Source organism: Manis pentadactyla, chromosome 11, assembly GCF_030020395.1.
Source record: "Manis pentadactyla isolate mManPen7 chromosome 11, mManPen7.hap1, whole genome shotgun sequence".
Classification (NCBI taxonomy): domain Eukaryota; kingdom Metazoa; phylum Chordata; class Mammalia; order Pholidota; family Manidae; genus Manis; species Manis pentadactyla.
The window spans coordinates 107,499,770-107,519,676 of record NC_080029.1 but is presented as its reverse complement, the minus strand read 5'-3'; the positions used below and the strand labels follow the sequence as shown (position 1 = coordinate 107,519,676).

General features: G+C 34.2%; 1 protein-coding gene across 2 annotated transcripts in view; it reads right to left on the bottom strand.

The window, feature by feature from the left end:
- Nucleotides 1–1,230: 1,230 nt before the first annotated feature.
- The window catches only part of MINDY2 (MINDY lysine 48 deubiquitinase 2), a 74,099-nt gene continuing 55,422 nt past the window's right edge, over nt 1,231–19,907 (bottom strand). The window contains exons 7-9 of one of the 2 annotated variants that reach the window (XM_036903017.2): nt 11,633–11,806; nt 9,042–9,233; nt 1,231–7,758 (exon numbers count right to left, since the gene is read on the bottom strand). In XM_036903017.2, coding sequence (XP_036758912.1) covers nt 7,630–7,758; nt 9,042–9,233; nt 11,633–11,806 — 495 coding nt within the window. In that variant the 3' untranslated portion in view covers nt 1,231–7,629. The remainder of the gene's footprint in view (nt 7,759–9,041; nt 9,234–11,632; nt 11,807–19,907) is intronic. The other variant, XM_057488846.1, reaches the window with a different exon arrangement.

Sequence of the window (19,907 nt, the reverse complement as noted above, 5' to 3'; positions counted from 1 at the left end):
AAAAAGCTATCCCTAGTCTGTTACTAACAATCTGTTACAATTTATCGAGTACTTACCATGTATGTGGCACTTTATATATATTATCTTTAAACTTCACAATAATTTTAAGAGGTAGAAATTATTCCATTTTAGAGATGAGAAGATAGGCTGTGCAGAATTAAGTTGCTCTAAAAACTAGAGAGTACAAAAAAGGCCAGTATGCCTGATTTTGGAGATGGCTGCAGGGCTTCAGACAGATGTGACTTGTGGCAAGTCCAGTCAGAATTGGAACACGGGCCTGGCTTAGACTTAGTCTGTCCCCTTCCAGATATATCTGTGAGTGCTGGGGCCTCTGTGGAGTCAGACTGCTTGGCTTCAAATCTCAGCCCCAACAAATTAAAAAGTCCCTACTTCATATAATATATAGTGAGGAAAGATACCTTACAAGCAGGGTATGAAATGGGGGAAGAACAATCCTGCTCACCTCAGTTTTGCAGAGCCCTGTTGTTCCCCAGGCATTCTTCTATTGGCTCCAGGAGGACACAGGATGATACCCAGAGAAGATCAGACGGCAGGGTTGTGCGGGTGGGACATAAAAAATGAAGGATTTTAGTGTCCTTTATCTGTGTAAGTTTTATGCTCAAGGAGAAAACTGATTCAATAACCCAACTTACTTAAAGGAGAGACAAGCAGTAACTATTCGAATTCATTTAAAATGCCACTGATGATGTAATGTGCCCAGAAAAATCAAGACAAGACATGATCCTTGTCCTTAAAGGGTTCACAGTCTAGCTGCAGCGCTGGGAGAGGCGGCCAGCGAACACTCTAGTATGAGTGACTCTGCCCAGAGGCTCGGAACTAAGAAAGTTTTCACAGAAGAACGTCAGATATTAGCTGGTTCAGACATTAAATTGTTGGACAGAAACCTCACATTAGGATTGGCTAGGTGTAAATAGAAAATGATCCTTTCTTAGTTCCTTCCAATGTAGACCTCCGAGAGGACATGAGTATCAGATAGAACAAATCGGTCATTGGGACTAGGTAGTTAACTGTTGCATGGTGTACAAAGTTCATTGTTTCTTTGTTAACTGCCTTTGGGGGGGAAAGTTCTGTCTTTAATAAGAGTTGGTTCAAACATCCTAAGAGCTAATCATAGGTAAATGTGAATCAGTATGTCAATTCCCCATTTCCTTATTTATCTTAGATTTGTAAGAAATAGCTTCATGAGATGAATATACATAGCAGAAAGACTGGTCTAAATATCAAAGTTTATTGAAATAAAATATAATCTATAATAAAAAATAGTAAGGGTGTTATCACTAGTTACAGTTTTAAGTATATTAACAAAAAATTCAACATTTTAATCCAAGAATGACACTATTCTTGTGGTACAATAACAAACATGAAATTAAATGTTGAATAATACTGAGTAATTGTTGGAAATACTTTATACTTTTCCATTTGTTTAATAAGCCTTTTTAAAGACTATCATCTGAAAGTCAAACTTCTGACACTTTTTAAAGACATAGATTTTAGAATTAAATAGTTTTAGCATAATTAGTACTTAAAACAATTTTCTTTCATAGAATCATCTCAATTCTGAGCTTGGTAGATGCCTTTAGGTGTCTTTATTAAAAAAAATGTATTTAATGCTCTTTCCTATCAACTTCTAGGGTTGCTATTTCTCTTAAACTGGAATTATAGCTGGTGATAAAGCAAAACAGATCATTTCAGAAGTGGAATGGACATTAAGGTCGGCAAGGAGGAGAAAACAATAGGTACTTAAACGTAGACTTAATGTTTAAACTCTGAAAACTATTTCAATTGGCCAATCTTGGCCTGACATATTGTGTGATATATCATAGCAACTTCCTGACCCAAATAGTCTGACAATAAAGTGGAGTCTGACAATAAAGAAGAGTTCTTGTTTCTTCTTGCTGTATTTCAAGGTCACTTTCTCTGCAGTCATCATACCATTTTATTTGTTACTCCCCAAATATGTGCCACAATCCAATTATTCTGCGCAATTCAAGGAAAAAGATTCACATGCACTAACTTTAGGTTATGACTTTCAGGTTCCTCTGAAGTTTCACAAGTGAAGATTATGCCTTTTGCTGACTGTTGTGCAGCACTTAAATGTCAATTTTCTATCATATTGTCCTACTTCTGCGGATCTGTGATAACAATAGTTGTCATTTTAATGAGGAAGATAGCCTTCTACCAACAACCACTGGAAGCTTTTCAAATTCTCATCTTTAAAAATCCACAAAGCTGAGATATCCTATGCACTCCGGGGAAAAAATGGTTATTTAATTTAACTAAGATATAACAAAGAACAGCAAAACCTGATAAAATTGAGAGACACACAGGACATATCTTCAAAGACTTTTAGTTTTAAAATACATTCCTTTAGTTAGAAGTAGTCTGTAGGATATTTCAGCTACAATACCCATTTGGACAGGTCACTGATTTGGGAATTTAAATGGGCATTTCAGTTTCCTGACTTCCACTTTAAAGCTGTTAACTACTAGAGACAAAGAAGTCAGGATCACCCTTAGAAGAATTTTGCTTTGTGTATCCTATGAGTTATCCCTGTGGGTAATTTATGAGTTATCCCTCCCTCTCAGAGCAGGACATTACAGTGAGGATGGATATAAAGTTTTTCACGTTAATGATGAAAAATTATTAAGTGATTTGAAGAAACTCTTAAAATTAATTATTAGGTGAAGTAGGGATATAATGTACAATAATATTCCATTTTTTTGTTCTTTAAATCTGTGGTTTGAAGCTTTAGGCTTTGTATTTTTACCATGGTATTTCGAACCTTTATCTGGGATATTACTACACCCTAAAAAATATTTTATAAGCAAACAAATGTAAATCTCCTCCTTTCTCAGGACAAGAGGACAAAGCTGAACCTGAGGCAATAGTTGAAGACTTTTGCCCTATTTTTTGAGTTTAACTTTTCTGAGATGAAAAAAGTAAAATCAGAAAGTAGAATCTTTCATGTAAAAATGTATGTCTATCACAACTTATTAAACTCTGTAACAGCAAAACAGGGGTTAAGCAAGAGAATTAAATTAAGATATATCTTCAAAATATGTTAAACTTATGAGGGTCCTACAATTTGTCCCTCAGACTCCATTATCTCTGTTTTTGTAATTAATTTTGTTCAGAAAGCCTCCAATTTTAAACTTTAGTTTGTTTTAAAGAGAAACCTCAATTCTTTATGTTTTCCCAACAGCTCTAGAAGTGTTGAACATTGATTGAAAAAGAAAAAAAAATACATTGCATTACCAGGGAACCTAAGAACTCCTGATTCTGATGAGTCAATTTTCATTAACTTTCTAAAAGGAATTTAATTATACATAATCAAGTAACATTTACACTTGGTTAACAAACAAATAATTTAAACAAACCTAAAAATGACAGTATTTGAGAGACCTAAATGAATTCCATCAATGCAAAAAGTCTACACATATATATGTATTGGTAACTGATACCACTGTACTTTGTTCCATGGAGGAAAAGGCAAAGAGAAATAAAATATTTAGATATATGGAAGATACTGGGAGAAATCATTTTCTAATGCTTTCATAGTTCAAAAGTGCTCGATTTTGACCGCACAGTCAACAGAACACAAAATCAACTGTAAAATACAATTTAGGAGTTGTTGACACTGTTGAGATTATGACATACTCAAAGACAAGACAATTCTACAAATGTTGATACCATTAAAAAAACTAAAGAAATACTGCCATTGCAAAAAAAAATATGCACATTCAAGAACAAAAGATGCGTAGTATTTATGATTACTTAATACTCTGGCCTTTTACTATGTCCTTTATTCAGAAGTGCAAAGCACTAAAAAAAATGAACATTCTTTACATATTTGGAGTAAACTGAGGCACAGAAAGTTTGCCCTCAAAGACAGAAGCCTGGTTTTAGACATAAAGTGATTCAGAATTCCATATTTCCACTCCTTAAAATACAAATTTTATACTATCTTTAATGCCTCCACCTTATTTTATCAAACATCGGGAAGTTTATAATTACAGTTTTAAGATGTATGCCAAAGTACTGTGTGATAGGTAAAGTCCATAAGCTTTCTATCCTATTTAAAAATAATTGGTACATTGAATAGGAAAGTTAAGTGAAGTGTGATCAATTTGCTTTTTGCTTTTCAAAAAAATGTTTAAATAAGTGATACTGTTTGAGGATAATTCTAGAAATTCTTGCCCTTGCTTTTTCTCCAGCAGCATTTTACAAGTATCTGCTTCATATGCCAACATTAATATTGGGACCCCAACAGTCCTTTCCTCAAACATCTGTTTGACTTCTAGTCCTTTTTCTTCTTGAGATCTTCTCTTAGTGAACTGAGTTGGGATTCACTGAAAACAAAATGTTAAGGTTTTATGCAAATACAAAATGGTTCATGTTGGGTTCAGTCAACTGATCTCTGATGCTAACTTGCTTACTTAAGCGAAGATCAGGAAGCATGAGGAAGAACTGAAACATAATGTGGGATTAGTAGTCAAGTACTGGAAATGTGAGACAATAAAACAAAATATATTCCAAGGCATAATCCTAACCATAAATCTATGTCTCATTCAACTACTAACCTGAGCCTTGAAAAATGGAAGAAGTTACTTTACCTAAACTAAGCACAGTGGCCAGCACATTATAGGAAGCAGCCAATGTCCATTTTAGCTGCCTCCAGCTACTTAGTGTGTATTCTTAAAATAATTTAATTCTTAAATTTGAGGTAAAGTTCCCACATTCCTTTGAGAATCTAATATAAGTTAGATAGGATCCTTGCTTCAAACACACACACGCATACACATGTACTTGTAAGTGTTGATAACCTATTGTAAATCACAGCACTATTGATTCAGTGGGATTAGACACAGAGAAAAATGTTCATATTGTTAACAAAGACTGGTCACTAACCTTAAGGAATAGGCCGTGAAAGCACAAGGAAGTGCAGTGACCATATCCATTCATTCATGTAACTCTTTTGCTAGCTCTAATGGTGATTGCTTGATGCAAATTTCCCCCAATCTAGCCTATAAATATTAAAAACAAAAATACTTAAGCTCCAACTTCTGCTAGCAGTGTACATGTAACAATTTTCAAGTATTATAAAATACTGTGAAGAAAAGACGTTAATATAGCATTATCAAATTCCAATGTACCCAAACCAGCAATGAAATGTCTGAATATGTAATTCATTGCCTTAACTAAAATATAAGAAAACAAAGACATGATAGCTCTAAATTCTTTATAACCTTCAATGGTGGGAAACCAGTATATCTGAGAAGTTGTTTTAATAGAATTTAACGTTTAATTTTTTCCCCACAGTAATCAAAGTGAACATTTTATCATTATTACTCTTGGTATATCAAACTGAATTTCAGGAATGTAAGAAAGGCTAACTTGGAAATATTAAATAGAAAAAGGCTGAATTAATAAACACATTACATTTTTTAGTTATTTCTTATCAGTATACATTGATATCTATATATCTGATAGCAGCACTGCTGGTTTTGAGTTTGTTTTTTTTTCTTTCAGAGGGAATGAAGAATGGCAGTATAATCTTTGGAACAAATTAAGAAGATAGTAACAAGTAACAGAAGAGTAACTTCTATACATATATTTTTCAAGGGCAATAAATAGATAATAATTATGGAAAAATATGCCTCAAATATGCTTTAAAAATTTCTCAGGATTTATTGTTTTGTTTTTCATATTAAAATATAATGCACTGTCACTACTATCTGTTCTGGGAAAAACAAACCCTGAGATTTGAGTTTCCTCCCTCAACCAGCAGTGATATCAAGAGTAAACCTGGATTAAGGTCAACTTGTTTGAGCCAACAGAGGATTTTGTAGTACATTTAATTACTTTACCAGTGTATGCATATTCTGGGTTATTATCAAGAAACTCATGAAATATTTTGTATCAAAGTATTATACCCCAAACAGGTTCTCTGATGATTTATCATGCTAACATAGAAAATTTGAAGGAATAACAAATGGTATAAGATAAACAGACATGCAATACAGGACATAAAAGATATAGCTTGACCCTGGATTTTAATTTTTCCCTTAGAATAATTCCTTTCATAAATAAGACTTTACTTTTTACATATAGACTCATCCTATAACTGGTCTTGGATCATGGAGAATGTTAAAGACATAGCTTAAAAAATTTAGACCACATTTTTTTGTAGTCTATTGTCTCCCCAGACCACAAAAACATTCTCCAAGCAGATGCTCAAGTTAGATAAAGATGCTCTTCAAATTTACTGGAGCTTATAATGTAAATCACATAACTACTTGCAGCAGCAACAGTCTTTTCAAAAATGACTAAAACAAACTTTTAAATATAAAGGATATAAAAGGACTATTAAGGATAGTTTTTCAAACTATATCTAGAAATACAGGAAAATATGTGTTGCTTCATAATAAAGTTCAATAAATAATCTTTCTGAATCCTATAAACACTAAAGATGTTATAGGTTTATTTGGTTCCCATAAGTTAAAAAAATCTGATTGCTTTTACATAAACTCCTTAAAATTCTTCCTGTTCTCAAACAGATTTTTATTAATACTTTTCCACTAGACTCAGATTATCTCTAACTTCCTTTCAGAAATGTGCTTTATTGTTGGCTTTAGTAAGTATACTTAATTTTCTAGCAAATAAACATGATTTAAATTTTAAGGTTCAAGGTAATGCTAGAAAAAGGTAGACACTGAACTATCTGCTTTTCTACATCCCTATATTTACAAGACCTAGGATCCACTGTGGTTTCCTCCTTACACTTACTTATCACAGTCAATAAATAGTAACTGTGGTACAAGTTACCTATATTAAAGATTTCAAAATTCTTCAAAATTGCACAAAACTACAAAGTCATTAACATCTGTATCTGTTTTTGATACGATATTAGTGTTGTGTAATTTTTTTGCTATTGGAAAGAAAAACAAATATTTTTTCTATCTAAATTAAATCCAAATTAAATTATTTGGATTAACTCCATTATCAGTTCTCAAGATAATACCTAAAATGTACATTCCTAAAGAAACATAAAGCTGCTCAAGGGCTGAACTAGTCTAATATAACATTAAGAGTTGTTTATTCCTGTTATTTTTTTTTCTTCTTTTTCTTTTTAAACCCCTTTATTAATCCCCTGGTTTCTTGTGAATTAGATCATAATTTAGTATTGTAAAAATTAATTTCAGAAACTACTGTGCTAATATTTAGATTTCAGGAAGGAATCAGACAAAATCAACTACTTCCACTCATTGTTAGAACAGAAGATAAAATAGCTTACTAACTGATGTGAGTTATGAATGTCACTATGACACAAAATTTGCTGTGATTTGCTTATTTGGCTACAAGTGCAGTATTTTTCATGAATGACAACACACAGCATTTCCAACTTGTAACATCAAACTCCAGCTCATAAAGTGTACTGTGTGACTTGTAAAAGTCTGATTGTGACTAAGTAACAACCTTTCCCCTGAAAAACATGAACAAATCCATTGGGAAATCAGGCACAGACGGTATTTATCGGTTTTTCTTCCTTTCCTCCTGTTGTTTTGTTTCTCAAGATAGATAGATGGTTCCAAAAGAATCCAATGCTTATTACAAAATGACACAGCTATTTTTGTCCTTTTCTTTCTCTTTCTCTTTTTCTCGCGGTTCCTTTCGTTTACGTTCACTATTCCCAGATTGTCTTCCACTTGATGGAGAGGCTTGTGCTGGCTGGCTCTGCTTTAGGAAAAATAAATAGTGAAATATTACCTCAACGTTTCTGAAGTGCTTAATCATAGTTAGCTAGAAAGAAAAAACTGTAAGAGTGAAAGGAACCATTAATGGAAGAAGCAGCTATTGTGCATAGACTTGCTGTGTTACGTGGTATCTGAGTGACTGCTTCTACCATTCTGAGTAGATACAATTAACATATCCATTATTCTAAGTAATGGACTTTCAAACAACAAATAAATGTAAGATTACATTACCTGAAGCCTCAAATTTAAGAAATAAATATTTAACAAATGTGTTAAAGTTTAGAAAATGTTAAAGAAAGTGACACCTCTTGGTAAACTACAATAGTTCTCTAAAACCTCATTAAATACTGTAATAAACAGATTTTCAATGGGGAAAAAATATGGAGGACTACGAGCGTGAAATAAGAATATTTTGTAAAATAGGACAACTTTTTTAGAGAAAAGCTAATCATAACATGGTAGGTTTTAACTTTTAAGCCTGGAGTAGTCAATATTTTAGCTGGAAATAGAAATGCTATACTTACTTTAATGGAGACTTTTATATTTAAAGTTTCATGAGACCTTAAAGGGCATCTTGCTTTCTTATATACCCAAATCAAAGGAACAATTTGAGTATAATTCTTACACTAATGAAATGAGATTTAAAATATAGGAGCCCACTTAACAGTCACATTTTCAGTGCTTAAAACATTAACTAGGAAAAGTGACAAGTGGAAAGGAGATAGTTTTTGTTGAACACTTAGTACATGTCAGACACTGGGTTAAGTGCTAATATTTGTTCTTGACCACAAACCTAGGAGTTAAGTATTATCTTGTGTTTTACAGATAGGGAGCACGAGGCTAAGAGAGGCGGAGGACTCTGTCCTTGGTGTTGCAACCAGTAAGGGGGAGACAGAGGAGAAAAAGCAAATAAATCCGTGTCTGTCTGGTTCTGAAGTCTAACATTCTTTTCAGTAATATCTCTTACTGCCCTCTAATTGACAGAAAAGACTTTATTCAAACTAGTTTATGTTCTTTGCAGCTATTAAGAACTTAAAATAATAAATTTGAAAAATCTTGCCCTCAGAACCTCAGGAAAAGTAATTTCACTAAATAAGAAATGTATTAAGGTTATCACAAATTTATGACAATGTCCTCAAACCCACGGGTGCTAAAATGCTAGTATAACTGCAGAGTCAATACCTAATTTAAAATGTTTTATCTGGGCATGAATAGCCTAATAGCTAAAGTGATCACGGCGCCGAAGGACCCAAGAGCAGGCGTCACCTGGGCCCGCGAGGGGGCGGAAGCAGCGGCTGCGGCTTGTTCTTGCTCCTGGAGATACTGAGAAGCCCGCCTGTCTTCTTCTTCTTGCAGTTTCTTGGCGAGTTCTGAATCGCTGATTCCTTCAGGTATCCGTTCCCAGCTGATCTCTTGGCTCTGCTGTTCTTGTTGTAGGGATAATGCCATAAGATAGTCCTAAGAAATTAAGTTATAACCATCTTTAGCTATGAGATTTCATGTAAGTATAGAGGTATATCTGCAAAGCTATGAGAATGGCTTTTTAAAAAATACCAGAGCTTAAATATAATAATGAGTTACCTAAGTATTTCTTTTTAGGAGCTATAAAGTTATTTCAGCAATGCTGTCATTATTCTAAATGTTTGGGATGGAATGCATTTGAAATTCTTTCTAGAAGCAGTATATAGGGTATTCAAGAAAGCTTTAAAAAAAAAGGTTATTCTTTTCACATAAGAAACATGTCTAGAGAAAATTGAGAAAAAATAAAAAGAATAAGAAAGTTAAAATTACTATATCTTTTATCAGAAATAATATGGTTAACAATTAATATATATCCACCTAGTTTTCTACATTCACATACAAATGGAAACACATTTCTCAACCCCTGAATTGTGATAATCTGTTTTCTTTTCCATCTAATGTCATTAGTCTTCCATTTTTAAAAAATCGTAAGAACTGCAACATTGTGGTTACAACATTCACCCCATTATCAAGTCCCCCCCACATCATTGCAGTCACTGTGCATTAGTGTAGTAAGATGCTATAGAGTCACTACATGTCTTCTCTGTGCTATACTGCCTTCCCTGTGACCCCTCCACATTATGTGTGCTAATCATAATGTGCCTTAAACCCTTTTTCCCTCCCTCCCCACCTGCCTCCGTTTGGTAACCGCCAATTCCTTCTTAGAATTTGTGAGTCTGTTGCTGTTTTGTTCCTTCAGTTTTGCTTTGTTGTTATATTCCACAAATGAGGGAAATCATTTGGTACTTGCAAGACATGATTTTTAAAGTTAACACAGTTGTCTGCCATACAGTCATATTCAGTTACTTAACTACCCCTTCCCTCCTCCTAAACACATGCCCAGATTATTTCCTGTAAGAAAAAGTGGTACATCTTTGGTCAAAAGTTACATTATCTAATTACCCATTTTTATTAAGAATTAGTGCTAAGTGAAACTTGGCTACTCTGTGTACCTCCCCCAATCTACCTTCAAAATAAAAGAATTTTAAATAATTACAGAGGATATGTAAAAGGCTGTTGCCTGTGAAGACCTCAGACTATCTATCTAGCAAGACTATTTTATTGATACCAAGTATTCGTCCTTCAAATTTTTCCCCTCAATTCTTCAAACTCTGCTCTTTCCCAAGTGCCATGAACTTAAATCCACTCCTTCCTTACTACTTCCACAGACACTATCTTACGTACATTCTCAACACCTTACAACTGGACTACTGTGGCAATCTGTTGCTTTACCTTCATTCCCTCTTTGCCAGTGTTTTTTTACTTAGTGGTTAGAAAAATCCTACACGCTTAATATTTAAAAAAACAATGCCTCTGTGTAGCTTCTGAAAGAAAATGAGTATGTTGATTATTACAAGTGTTTGTCAAAGAAAAGCCTAAAGTCCTACAGAGATTAGTATTTACTTGAATCAAGTCTTCTATGCACTCACAGCTTTTACTATACAAACTATTATTACAGAACTTAACATACAGTATTAGTTGGTTAAATATTTGCCTTCTCTGCTTAGCTGAAGAATCTGTGATGACAGGACTGAATGATTTATCTTTCTGTCACCAGGACCTAGTTATAGTCCCAGAATAAAATTACACAATGAATATTGACTAAGAGAACAGTCTCTATGCACTTACTTGTTAGCAGTGAAACGTGCTATTTAACATAACCATATTTCTGTCCCAATCAGGGAAGATATAACATCACTGTTACATTTCTAGTATTAAACACACCAGTGGCTCCAGGTCTGCACACATATAGACAGCCAAATTCTCATCTGTCTCAGTTCTAAATGAGAGCTCTACCCATGAGTGTGGCTCCTGTTATGTCAGCTTCTCCTTACCTTGGACTCTAAGGTTTGAGTCCAGGGCATGCTCTCTTCAAGATTCTCTCTTTTCCAGTTTTTCTGACTAGCCAACACATATCTTAAATATGTGCTTTTCTCTTCATCTCTACCACTAATGCTAAGCCACCAACACCTCTTGCTTGGACTTCCTACTTTCTGCTCACCTGTGTCCTTCCTATACATTCTCTACATAGCAACCTTTTAAAAAAGGCAAAGTAGATTGGCTTTGCTTCCATGTTTAATACTTAGCATATCTTCTCTATTATAATTACAGTAAAATTCAAACTCTTTATCATGACTTTCAATATAGTTTGGCCTTCTGAACCAAAATGTAAAATTAACCTTGCATATGTAGAATGATCATTTATCTATTTAGGAAGCGACAGGAAAATTTCACAAGTATATTAATGAATACATCTTCAGTTCAAAAGTTTTAGATAATCGAATTCACACTGAAAGCAATGAACATTTAAAAAATGAATAAGAAAAAACAAATACCTGATCTATTTGATCTTGTTGTCCTCTGTATACAGTTTCAGGATCTGAAGGAGGCCGTAGATGAAACTCTGAGTCACAGAAATTTCCATCACCATCAACATTGTGTAGGCTTTCCCAAACAACTTTTTCTTCAGTAAGAAATCCCTGGTCTGTTACCAACAAATACAGTAGACCCTTAATAAATAACAAAGAAAAAGGACTGTTAAATTGATCAAAACTAACTAATACTTGAGGAATTTTATAATCTGTATGTTTGAAGTATTTTAATTATTCTTATACTAGTTAAATCTACACAATAAATAGTAGACCAATTATTTGCTCACTGATTTAAACCCACCTGGCTTTGAATATAGTTTAGAACTGGTACACTACACGACAACAAGAGGAATTCTTGGAATGCTCAACTATGGCATGATTTATAAATAGCCTTTAGGGGTTTATAATCTCATTTCACAAAATAGAAAAATATAAGTTCCTAAAAAATGTATTAGGTCACAAATAAGATACAGTCACAATAAAATGGGATTATATTGCCTGTTTTCCTTTTTTCTTTTTTTTAAATTAAGCCTATGTGACTAATACAATCCATACCAATTTTTCCTTTCTCTACACAGTTAGTTACTTTTCCTTTGTATATCACCAGTATTTTATACCCATTTCTGTTAGCACTGAATCACACTGTACCATGGCTGTGTTTTCTTGCTTTATTCCCTAGACTATTTTTTTATCTCTGTATCTCTGGGCCTAGGAAAGGGTGCATCATAAATGTGAAGCCTAATAATTATTGAATCAATCAATTAACTCATATTGTATTTATGGTCACTACTACAGATTAGCACTGACCTCTAATTTTTCATATCCATTGGTTCTAACTCCAATCATAGCGAAAACGTCCCTAGCATACTATGTAAGTTTTGTAACCCATTTTTTCCTCAGATTTGCTGAGGATATGACTTTCTTTACTTGCTCAGAGTTCCTACTCATTAATATGTGTATATTATTGCAAACGATTAATACTTCCCCTGTTTTCTCTTGTCATTCACAATTAACAATTAAGAATAAGAAATTCCTTTAGAGAGTTTGGTGGTGGGATAGAGAAATTACTGAATAAATTCTGAAGCTTTAAAAAAACTAAGTAATCACTATTTTTGAACACTTACTATGTGTCTAGCACTGTGAGACACATCTCTTCCTAAAGTGACAACGTGTTGTTTACTACCAGGCACATTCAAGAGTTAGCTATTACTGATTAATTTATATGATCACTGAAATTACTAGAGTAACATGAAAAATATTCATAAAGAAGAAAATTTTGGTATGAACTTTAAACACATTGTTTCAGGCAAAAATTAAGTTCAAGCTCATGTTTTGTTTTGTTTTAAATCAGGTATATTCTGATTCATCAAATATTTGAATACCTACCATATACTCAGCATTATGCTAAGTGCTTAAGGATTCATATCGTGGAAAGTAATGATCCCACCTTTCTTTGGTATTAGGCATGCCTTTTATGATTGCATAGAATACTGCACTTACCATTACCATAGCACTTTATACTGAATTGTAGCTGTCTGTTTACTTACTTCTCTCTTAACACATTTCAAGCTCCTTGAAGACCAGAGCCAGCTTTTATTCACCCATGCATCCTCATTATCTGACATATTTTTCATAGCAATTAAGGTCTATATTGTCCTAGGGTCATTTAAGAGAAAAACTAAAAGTTCTTTCCAGTCAGTTTCCCACCGAATAGATTTGACCCTTCTGTCTATACTTATCACAATACTTTTTAACACACTATTATATTATACAATGTACAGGTTTTACAATTTATTTATATAGATCATATATTAGATTGACTGATTGCTAGGAAAGAAACCATAATCTTATCTATAATTTTTCTCCAAACTGGGAGAAAAACACTTCAGGATGGGTAAATTCTGGAAGGGTTTCTATTGAAAGCTATTATCATCCACAGCATATGAATAAAAGTTTTAACTAAAGGTGTGTCCCTTTCTCAGTATAGCCTGACCTGTCTTCTCATGGACAATTGGCGTAAATTCTTTCCTCTTTTAGATCTTGATATTTATTTTTAAAAGTGTGTACTGGTCCACTGTCAACGACACTAGTTATTATTCAACAGTTCCTTTATATAATTGCAGTATAGAATAGCAAAGTATGTATTAATAAAGTACTGATACTTTAGGCCCATTTGTTCCTACAGTTAAATCACCATCAAGAATATTTCTTGCTCTTAACTTCTGCTACAGTATCTGGTCAAAGCTTTCTTTTCTAAGTCTTGAATCTTCCTCCTAATCTCACTCAACAGTCTCTAAAATAATAATTTCATAAAACATAAATAATACAGAATGCATATACTAAATTCCTAAATTATTTTAATGTACAAGATGTGTAAATTACCAAATATTACATAAAAATTATAAACAAATGGCATTAGGTATTTTTTATTTTATAAGAAATAGGCAATTGGATCACATAAAAAACCAAATGAAAACCTATCTAAAATAACCTGATAAATTAGTGCTGTAAAGTATGGGTACTTGTATTGACAATATACATGACAACATCATCACAATTTATAAATTGATAAAATAGAAAAAGCTTGTCAAATATAATTTTTAAAAAATTATGTAATTCCTGCCTTCAAAGGAAGGAGGAAAGCACTGCCTGAATATTTTTGGTTAACTAGCTTAGATTCAAATTACTTAACATCTTTGGATCTTAGTTTTCCTTTCTTATAAAGTGACAGAGACGCCATTATGCCAGAGAATTTCTGAGGCATTTTATAAACTGAAACGTGAATTTTACTCCTGCTTATCAAGTATCAATCTCACCCACAAATACCTTTCCTACCCACCTAGAGAGGAAGAGCTGTTGAGAGTGTGGACTTGAAAGTCAGATTTGAGCTGTTACAAAGTGAGTGGTCTTGGGAAAGTTATTTAGGGCCTTTAAGCCTGTTCTGTCAGCTGTAAAGTGGGAGTAATCAATCCACATCTCACTGGGAGTTGTGAAAATTCAATGAGAATAACCAATGTTAGTGCTTAGCACAAAGCAAGGCACATAATGCTTAATGAATATAAGGTATTATATTCATGAATATCACCAAAGTCTACATCAGTTTCTCTATCTCCTTTTTCTGCCTATTGAAGAGAAAAAGATAAAACTTTCTGCCTATACTGTAGAATCTATCATTTTTCTTACTGTTTCCACTTTTCTCTCCTCCCCGCCATTTAAAAAAAATTTTAAACAAACAAGTGACAATTTTTGATATATGAGTCACCTTTCAAAAATAACTAAATTAAATGAATTTTTACTTAAATGAAGCCCTCCGTGCAAAAAGTTCCCACTCTAGTCTTAGTCAAGGAGGAAATAGAAGGGACACATTTCTTTCCTGAACACAGCTTTAGCACTTATCTAGCACTGTATCTCCTTGTCAACTACTTTTCACTTCTAATCCCTAAGAGCAAAGTAAAAAAACAAACAGACAATGCCAAGCTCAAAAACCCTGGTTTTGAATATAGTTCAGAGAGAGGTCATAAATTTAAGAATAAGAGGAGAGGAAACAGTTTTGACACGGATATGAAGGTTGATAGGGGAAAAGGATGATCAAGAGGGAGTGATGATGCATAAAGAGCTACAAAGATATCATTGCTATAAACCAAAGATCTAGAAGCTAGAGGATCTAGACAGGACAAGGAATCAGTAGTTTATCTTACTCAAGAGCAAGGAGAAAGTATGAGAAAAGTGGAGGAGGATCATAAAAATAAAAAAGAATAACCAGACCTTACATATAGAATTCTACATATAAGAATCAAACACTCATGATCATATGGATAATATAAGAAGCAAAACAGACCTGAAAGGATCTGTTTCTAGGAAATAGGTAGTTTGTTTACAACTTATTTATTTTATTTTGGTATCACTAATCTACAATTACATGAGGAACATTATGTTTACTAGACTCCCCCCATCACCAAGTCACCCCCACATACTCCATTATAGTCCATACTGTCCATTAGCGTAAGATGCTGTAGAATCACTACTTGTCTTCTCTGTGTTGTACAGCCCTCCCCGTGCCCCCTCCCCCACATAATACATGCTAATCATAATGGCCCCTTTTCTTCCCCATTCCCCCTTAATCCTGCCTTCCCACATATCCTCCCCAGTCCCTTTCCTTTTGGTAACTGTTAGTCCATTCTTGGGTTCTGTGATTCTGCTGCTGTTTTGCTCCTTCAGTTTTTTTCCTTGTTCTTAGACTCCACAGATGAGCAAAATCATTTCATACTTGTCTTTCTCCACCTGGCTTATTTCACTGAGCATAATACCCTCTAGCTCCATCCATGTTGTTGCAAATGGTAGGATTTGTTTTCTTCTTATGGCTGAATAATATTCCATTGTGTATATGTACCACGTCTTCTTTATCCATACATCTACTCATGGACAATTAGGTTCCTTCCATTTCTTGTCTATTGTAAATAGTGCTGCGATAAACATAGGGGTGAATATGTCTTTTTCAAACAGGGCTGCTGCATTCTTAGGGTAAATTCCTAGGAGTGGAATTCCTGGGTCAAATGGTATTTCTATTCTGAGCTTTTTGAGGAACCTCCATGCTGCTTTCCACAATGGTTGAACTAATTTACGTTCCCACCAGCAGTGTAGGAGGGCTCCCCTTTCTCCACATACTCGCCAACATTTCTTGTTGTTTGTGTTTTGGATGGTGGCGATCCTTACTGGTGTGAGGTGATATCTCATTGTGGTTTTAATTTGCATTTCTCTGATGACTAGTGATGTGGAGCATCTTCTCATGTGTCTGTTGGCCATCTGAATTTCTTCTTTGGAGAACTGTCCGTTCAGCTCCTCTGACCATTTTTTAATTGGATTACTTTTTGTTTGTTGAGGTGCATGAGCTCTTTATATATTTTGGATGCCAACCCTTTATCGGATCTGTCATTTATGAATATATTCTCCCATACTGTAGGATACCTTTTTGTTCTATTGATGGTGTCCTTTGCTGTGCAGAAGCTTTTCAGCTTGATACAGTCCCACTTGTTCATTTTTGCTTTTGTTTCCCTTGCCCAGGGAGATATGTTCATGAAGAAGTTGCTCATGTTTATGTCCAAGAGATTTTTGCCTATGTATTTTTCTAAGAGTTTTATGGTTTTATGACTTACATTCAGGTCTTTGATCCATTTCGAATTTACTTTTGTGTATGGGGTTAGACAGTGATCCAGTTTCATTCTCTTACATGTAGCTGTCCAGTTCTGCCAGCACCATCTGTTGAAGAGACTGTCACTTCCCCATTGTATGTCCATCGCTCCTTTATTGTATATTAATTGACCATATATGTTTGGGTTAATGTCTGGAGTCTCTATTCTATTCAACCATTGTGGAAAGCAGTATGGAGGTTCCTCAAAATGCTCAAAACAGAAATACCATTTGACCCAGGAATTCCACTCCTAGGAATTTACCCTAAGAATGCAGCAGCCCAGTTTGAAAAAGACAGATGCACCCCTATGTTTATCGCAGCACTATTTACAATAGACAAGAAATGGAAGCAACCTAAATGTCCATGAGTAGATGTATGGATAAAGAAGACGTGGTACATATAGACAATGGAATATTATTCAGCCATAAGAAGAAAAAACAAATCCTACCATTTGCAACAACATGGATGGAGCCAGAGGGTATTATGCTCAGTGAAATAAGCCAGGTGGAGAAAGACAATCACCAAATGATTTCACTCATATGTGGAGTATAAGAACAAAGAAAAACTGAAGGAACAAAACAGCAGCAGAATCACAGAACCCAAGAATGGACTAACAGTTACCAAAGGGTAAGGGACTGGGGAGGATGGGTGGGAAGGGAGGGATAAGGGTGGGGAAAAAGAAAGGGGGCATTATGATTAGCATGTATAATGTGGGGGGGCACGGGGAGGGCTGTACAACACAGAGAAGACAAGTAGTGATTCTACAGCATCTTACTATGCGGATGGACAGTGACTGTAATGGGGTTTGTTGGGGGGGGACTTGGTGAAGGGGGGAGCCTAGTAAACATAATGTTCTTCATGTAATTGTAGATTAATAATAACAACAATAAAAATCTATGGACATGGAATCATAAAGTTAGTAAACAGAGAACACTTTGTCCAGGTACAAGAAACATCTGCATTCTTCAATACTTCGGTGTATAGAGTAAACAAAAGTCTAACCTAATGGAGAATTTGCCCCTGCCTCTATTTAACGTCTAGGGACAGGACTTGGAACAGAGATTGTAGTACTGGTGAATATTATAATAAACATATACCTCCCTTTCGGTCAAACAAAAGTCCATAGCTCATACATCTTTATGGTTCCAAAAGACTTTAAAATGACAAAAGATTTTTACATATAAGTTAGAGCTTATCAGGTTCCTATGGAAATTGGTACAGTCAATAAAGGAACTGGAGATGACCTTTCCTAGGTAATCCCTGAACTACTTCTTTGTTGGTCTTGATCCTGAAATGACAGTGGCATATAATATGGTTACCAGAAACCATAAAGATCCTTTCTGTGAATCATAATAAAAATAAGCCCCACTAATAAAATAATGTAGTACAGATATTTTTGACTACCAACCTATTATAGACTTTATTATTTATATAAATAATATAATTTAATATTACTATAGGCTCCTGGCTATAGACAGCATTTATCTGTAGTAAAAAAATATTCCATATAAATAATATAATTTAATATTACTACAGGCTCCTGGCTATAGACAGCATTTATCTGTAGTAAAAAAATATTCCATCCAGGTGTTAAATTTACTTTTTGTTGAAATTATATCTGGAATACTTTGGGATGAACTGTGCTTACACTATAGGTGTTTCAAAGAGTTCACAGGGGTAGGAAGATGGGAAATAAAATGATTATTGAATATGAATGCATAAAAAGGCCCTAAAAATCTCAGAGTTCTTCAAAAGTGAAATGTTATAAGGCATTATGAAGATCTAATATAGTGTTACAAGTAGCCATATCTTGTTTGAAAAAGCAGCTTTCTAATTTTTCTTCGCTTATATCCTTATTAGAACACAGATTCCCTGGGGCTCATATTTATAAAGTAACACAGAAACTAATAACACAGGAACTAGTGATAGAGGACAACAGTTTTACTGTGGATTAGGTATAACAGAACAAGGGCACAATCTTCCATCCTATTTCCATATCAGGCAAATCGATATCATGTTGAAGGAATTCCTTCCCAACATTTTATTAGGTATTCCTTTAGGGCTTCTAGTCATAAGCAAAAATAAAAATAGATGAAAATATCTTGTCAAAAATTGTCAAAAGTAAGTGATAAGTATAATAGACACACATTAGTCTCATTTTTCTGTAAGTCTGCATTTTTTCATAAGTAAAAAACAGTGTTACTGTTTTGGTTTGGTGATCACAGTAGTAAACAAGGGCATTTCTACTAGTGATTGGTCTCCATACCAAAATTAACCAAATGTCCTCATTTATCCCTTCTATAAAAATAGGACTACCTTAGTGAAGAATGGTGTTTTATTTGCTCTAGGCAATATTTATAAATTAGGACAATATCATCATGTTCATAATACCATCATGTTCCTAAATTCCTTTGCTCTTCTATTCTTTGTTGCACTTACTTAACAAAGTCCCAAGTCCAGAACAATAAACTAGCTACCTTCTCCATGCCCACTCTCTGATGAATACTCCTTCAGGAAAATCACACAAGTGCATATTCATATAGTAATTACCATCCTCAATGCTGCCTAGTGATTTTTCTTAATTTCTCTTGTTAGAGTTTTCTTCCACATTCTGTAAAGACTACTTCAAAGTTTCCTTCTTTAAATCTGGAACCAAACCTTCCCACCCCTACTCAGTCTCAGTAAATGATCTTGCCTTCCACATAAAAACAGAAAGCATTCAAACAGAAACTGTCTTTACTCCTGCCACCAAATCTACAAACTTACCTGTAGCTGTACTCATAGTGTGTTCTTTTGTTCTTTTATAATGAAGAGGTTTTTTTAAAATCAATCATTTCTCACTTTCTGGGGAGCCTTCTAACATCAATTATCTCCTCTCCTGAATCTTCAACCTTTCTCTATTGAGTCCTTCAGTATTTAAATATGTTCAAGTCTCTCCTATTAAAATACAAAAACAAAAACTCCTTCCTGGATTTCACACTCCACTGTAGCTCTGAGCCATTATGTCTATGCTCCTCAGAGAAATACTGTTTCAAAGAGTTGCCTATAATC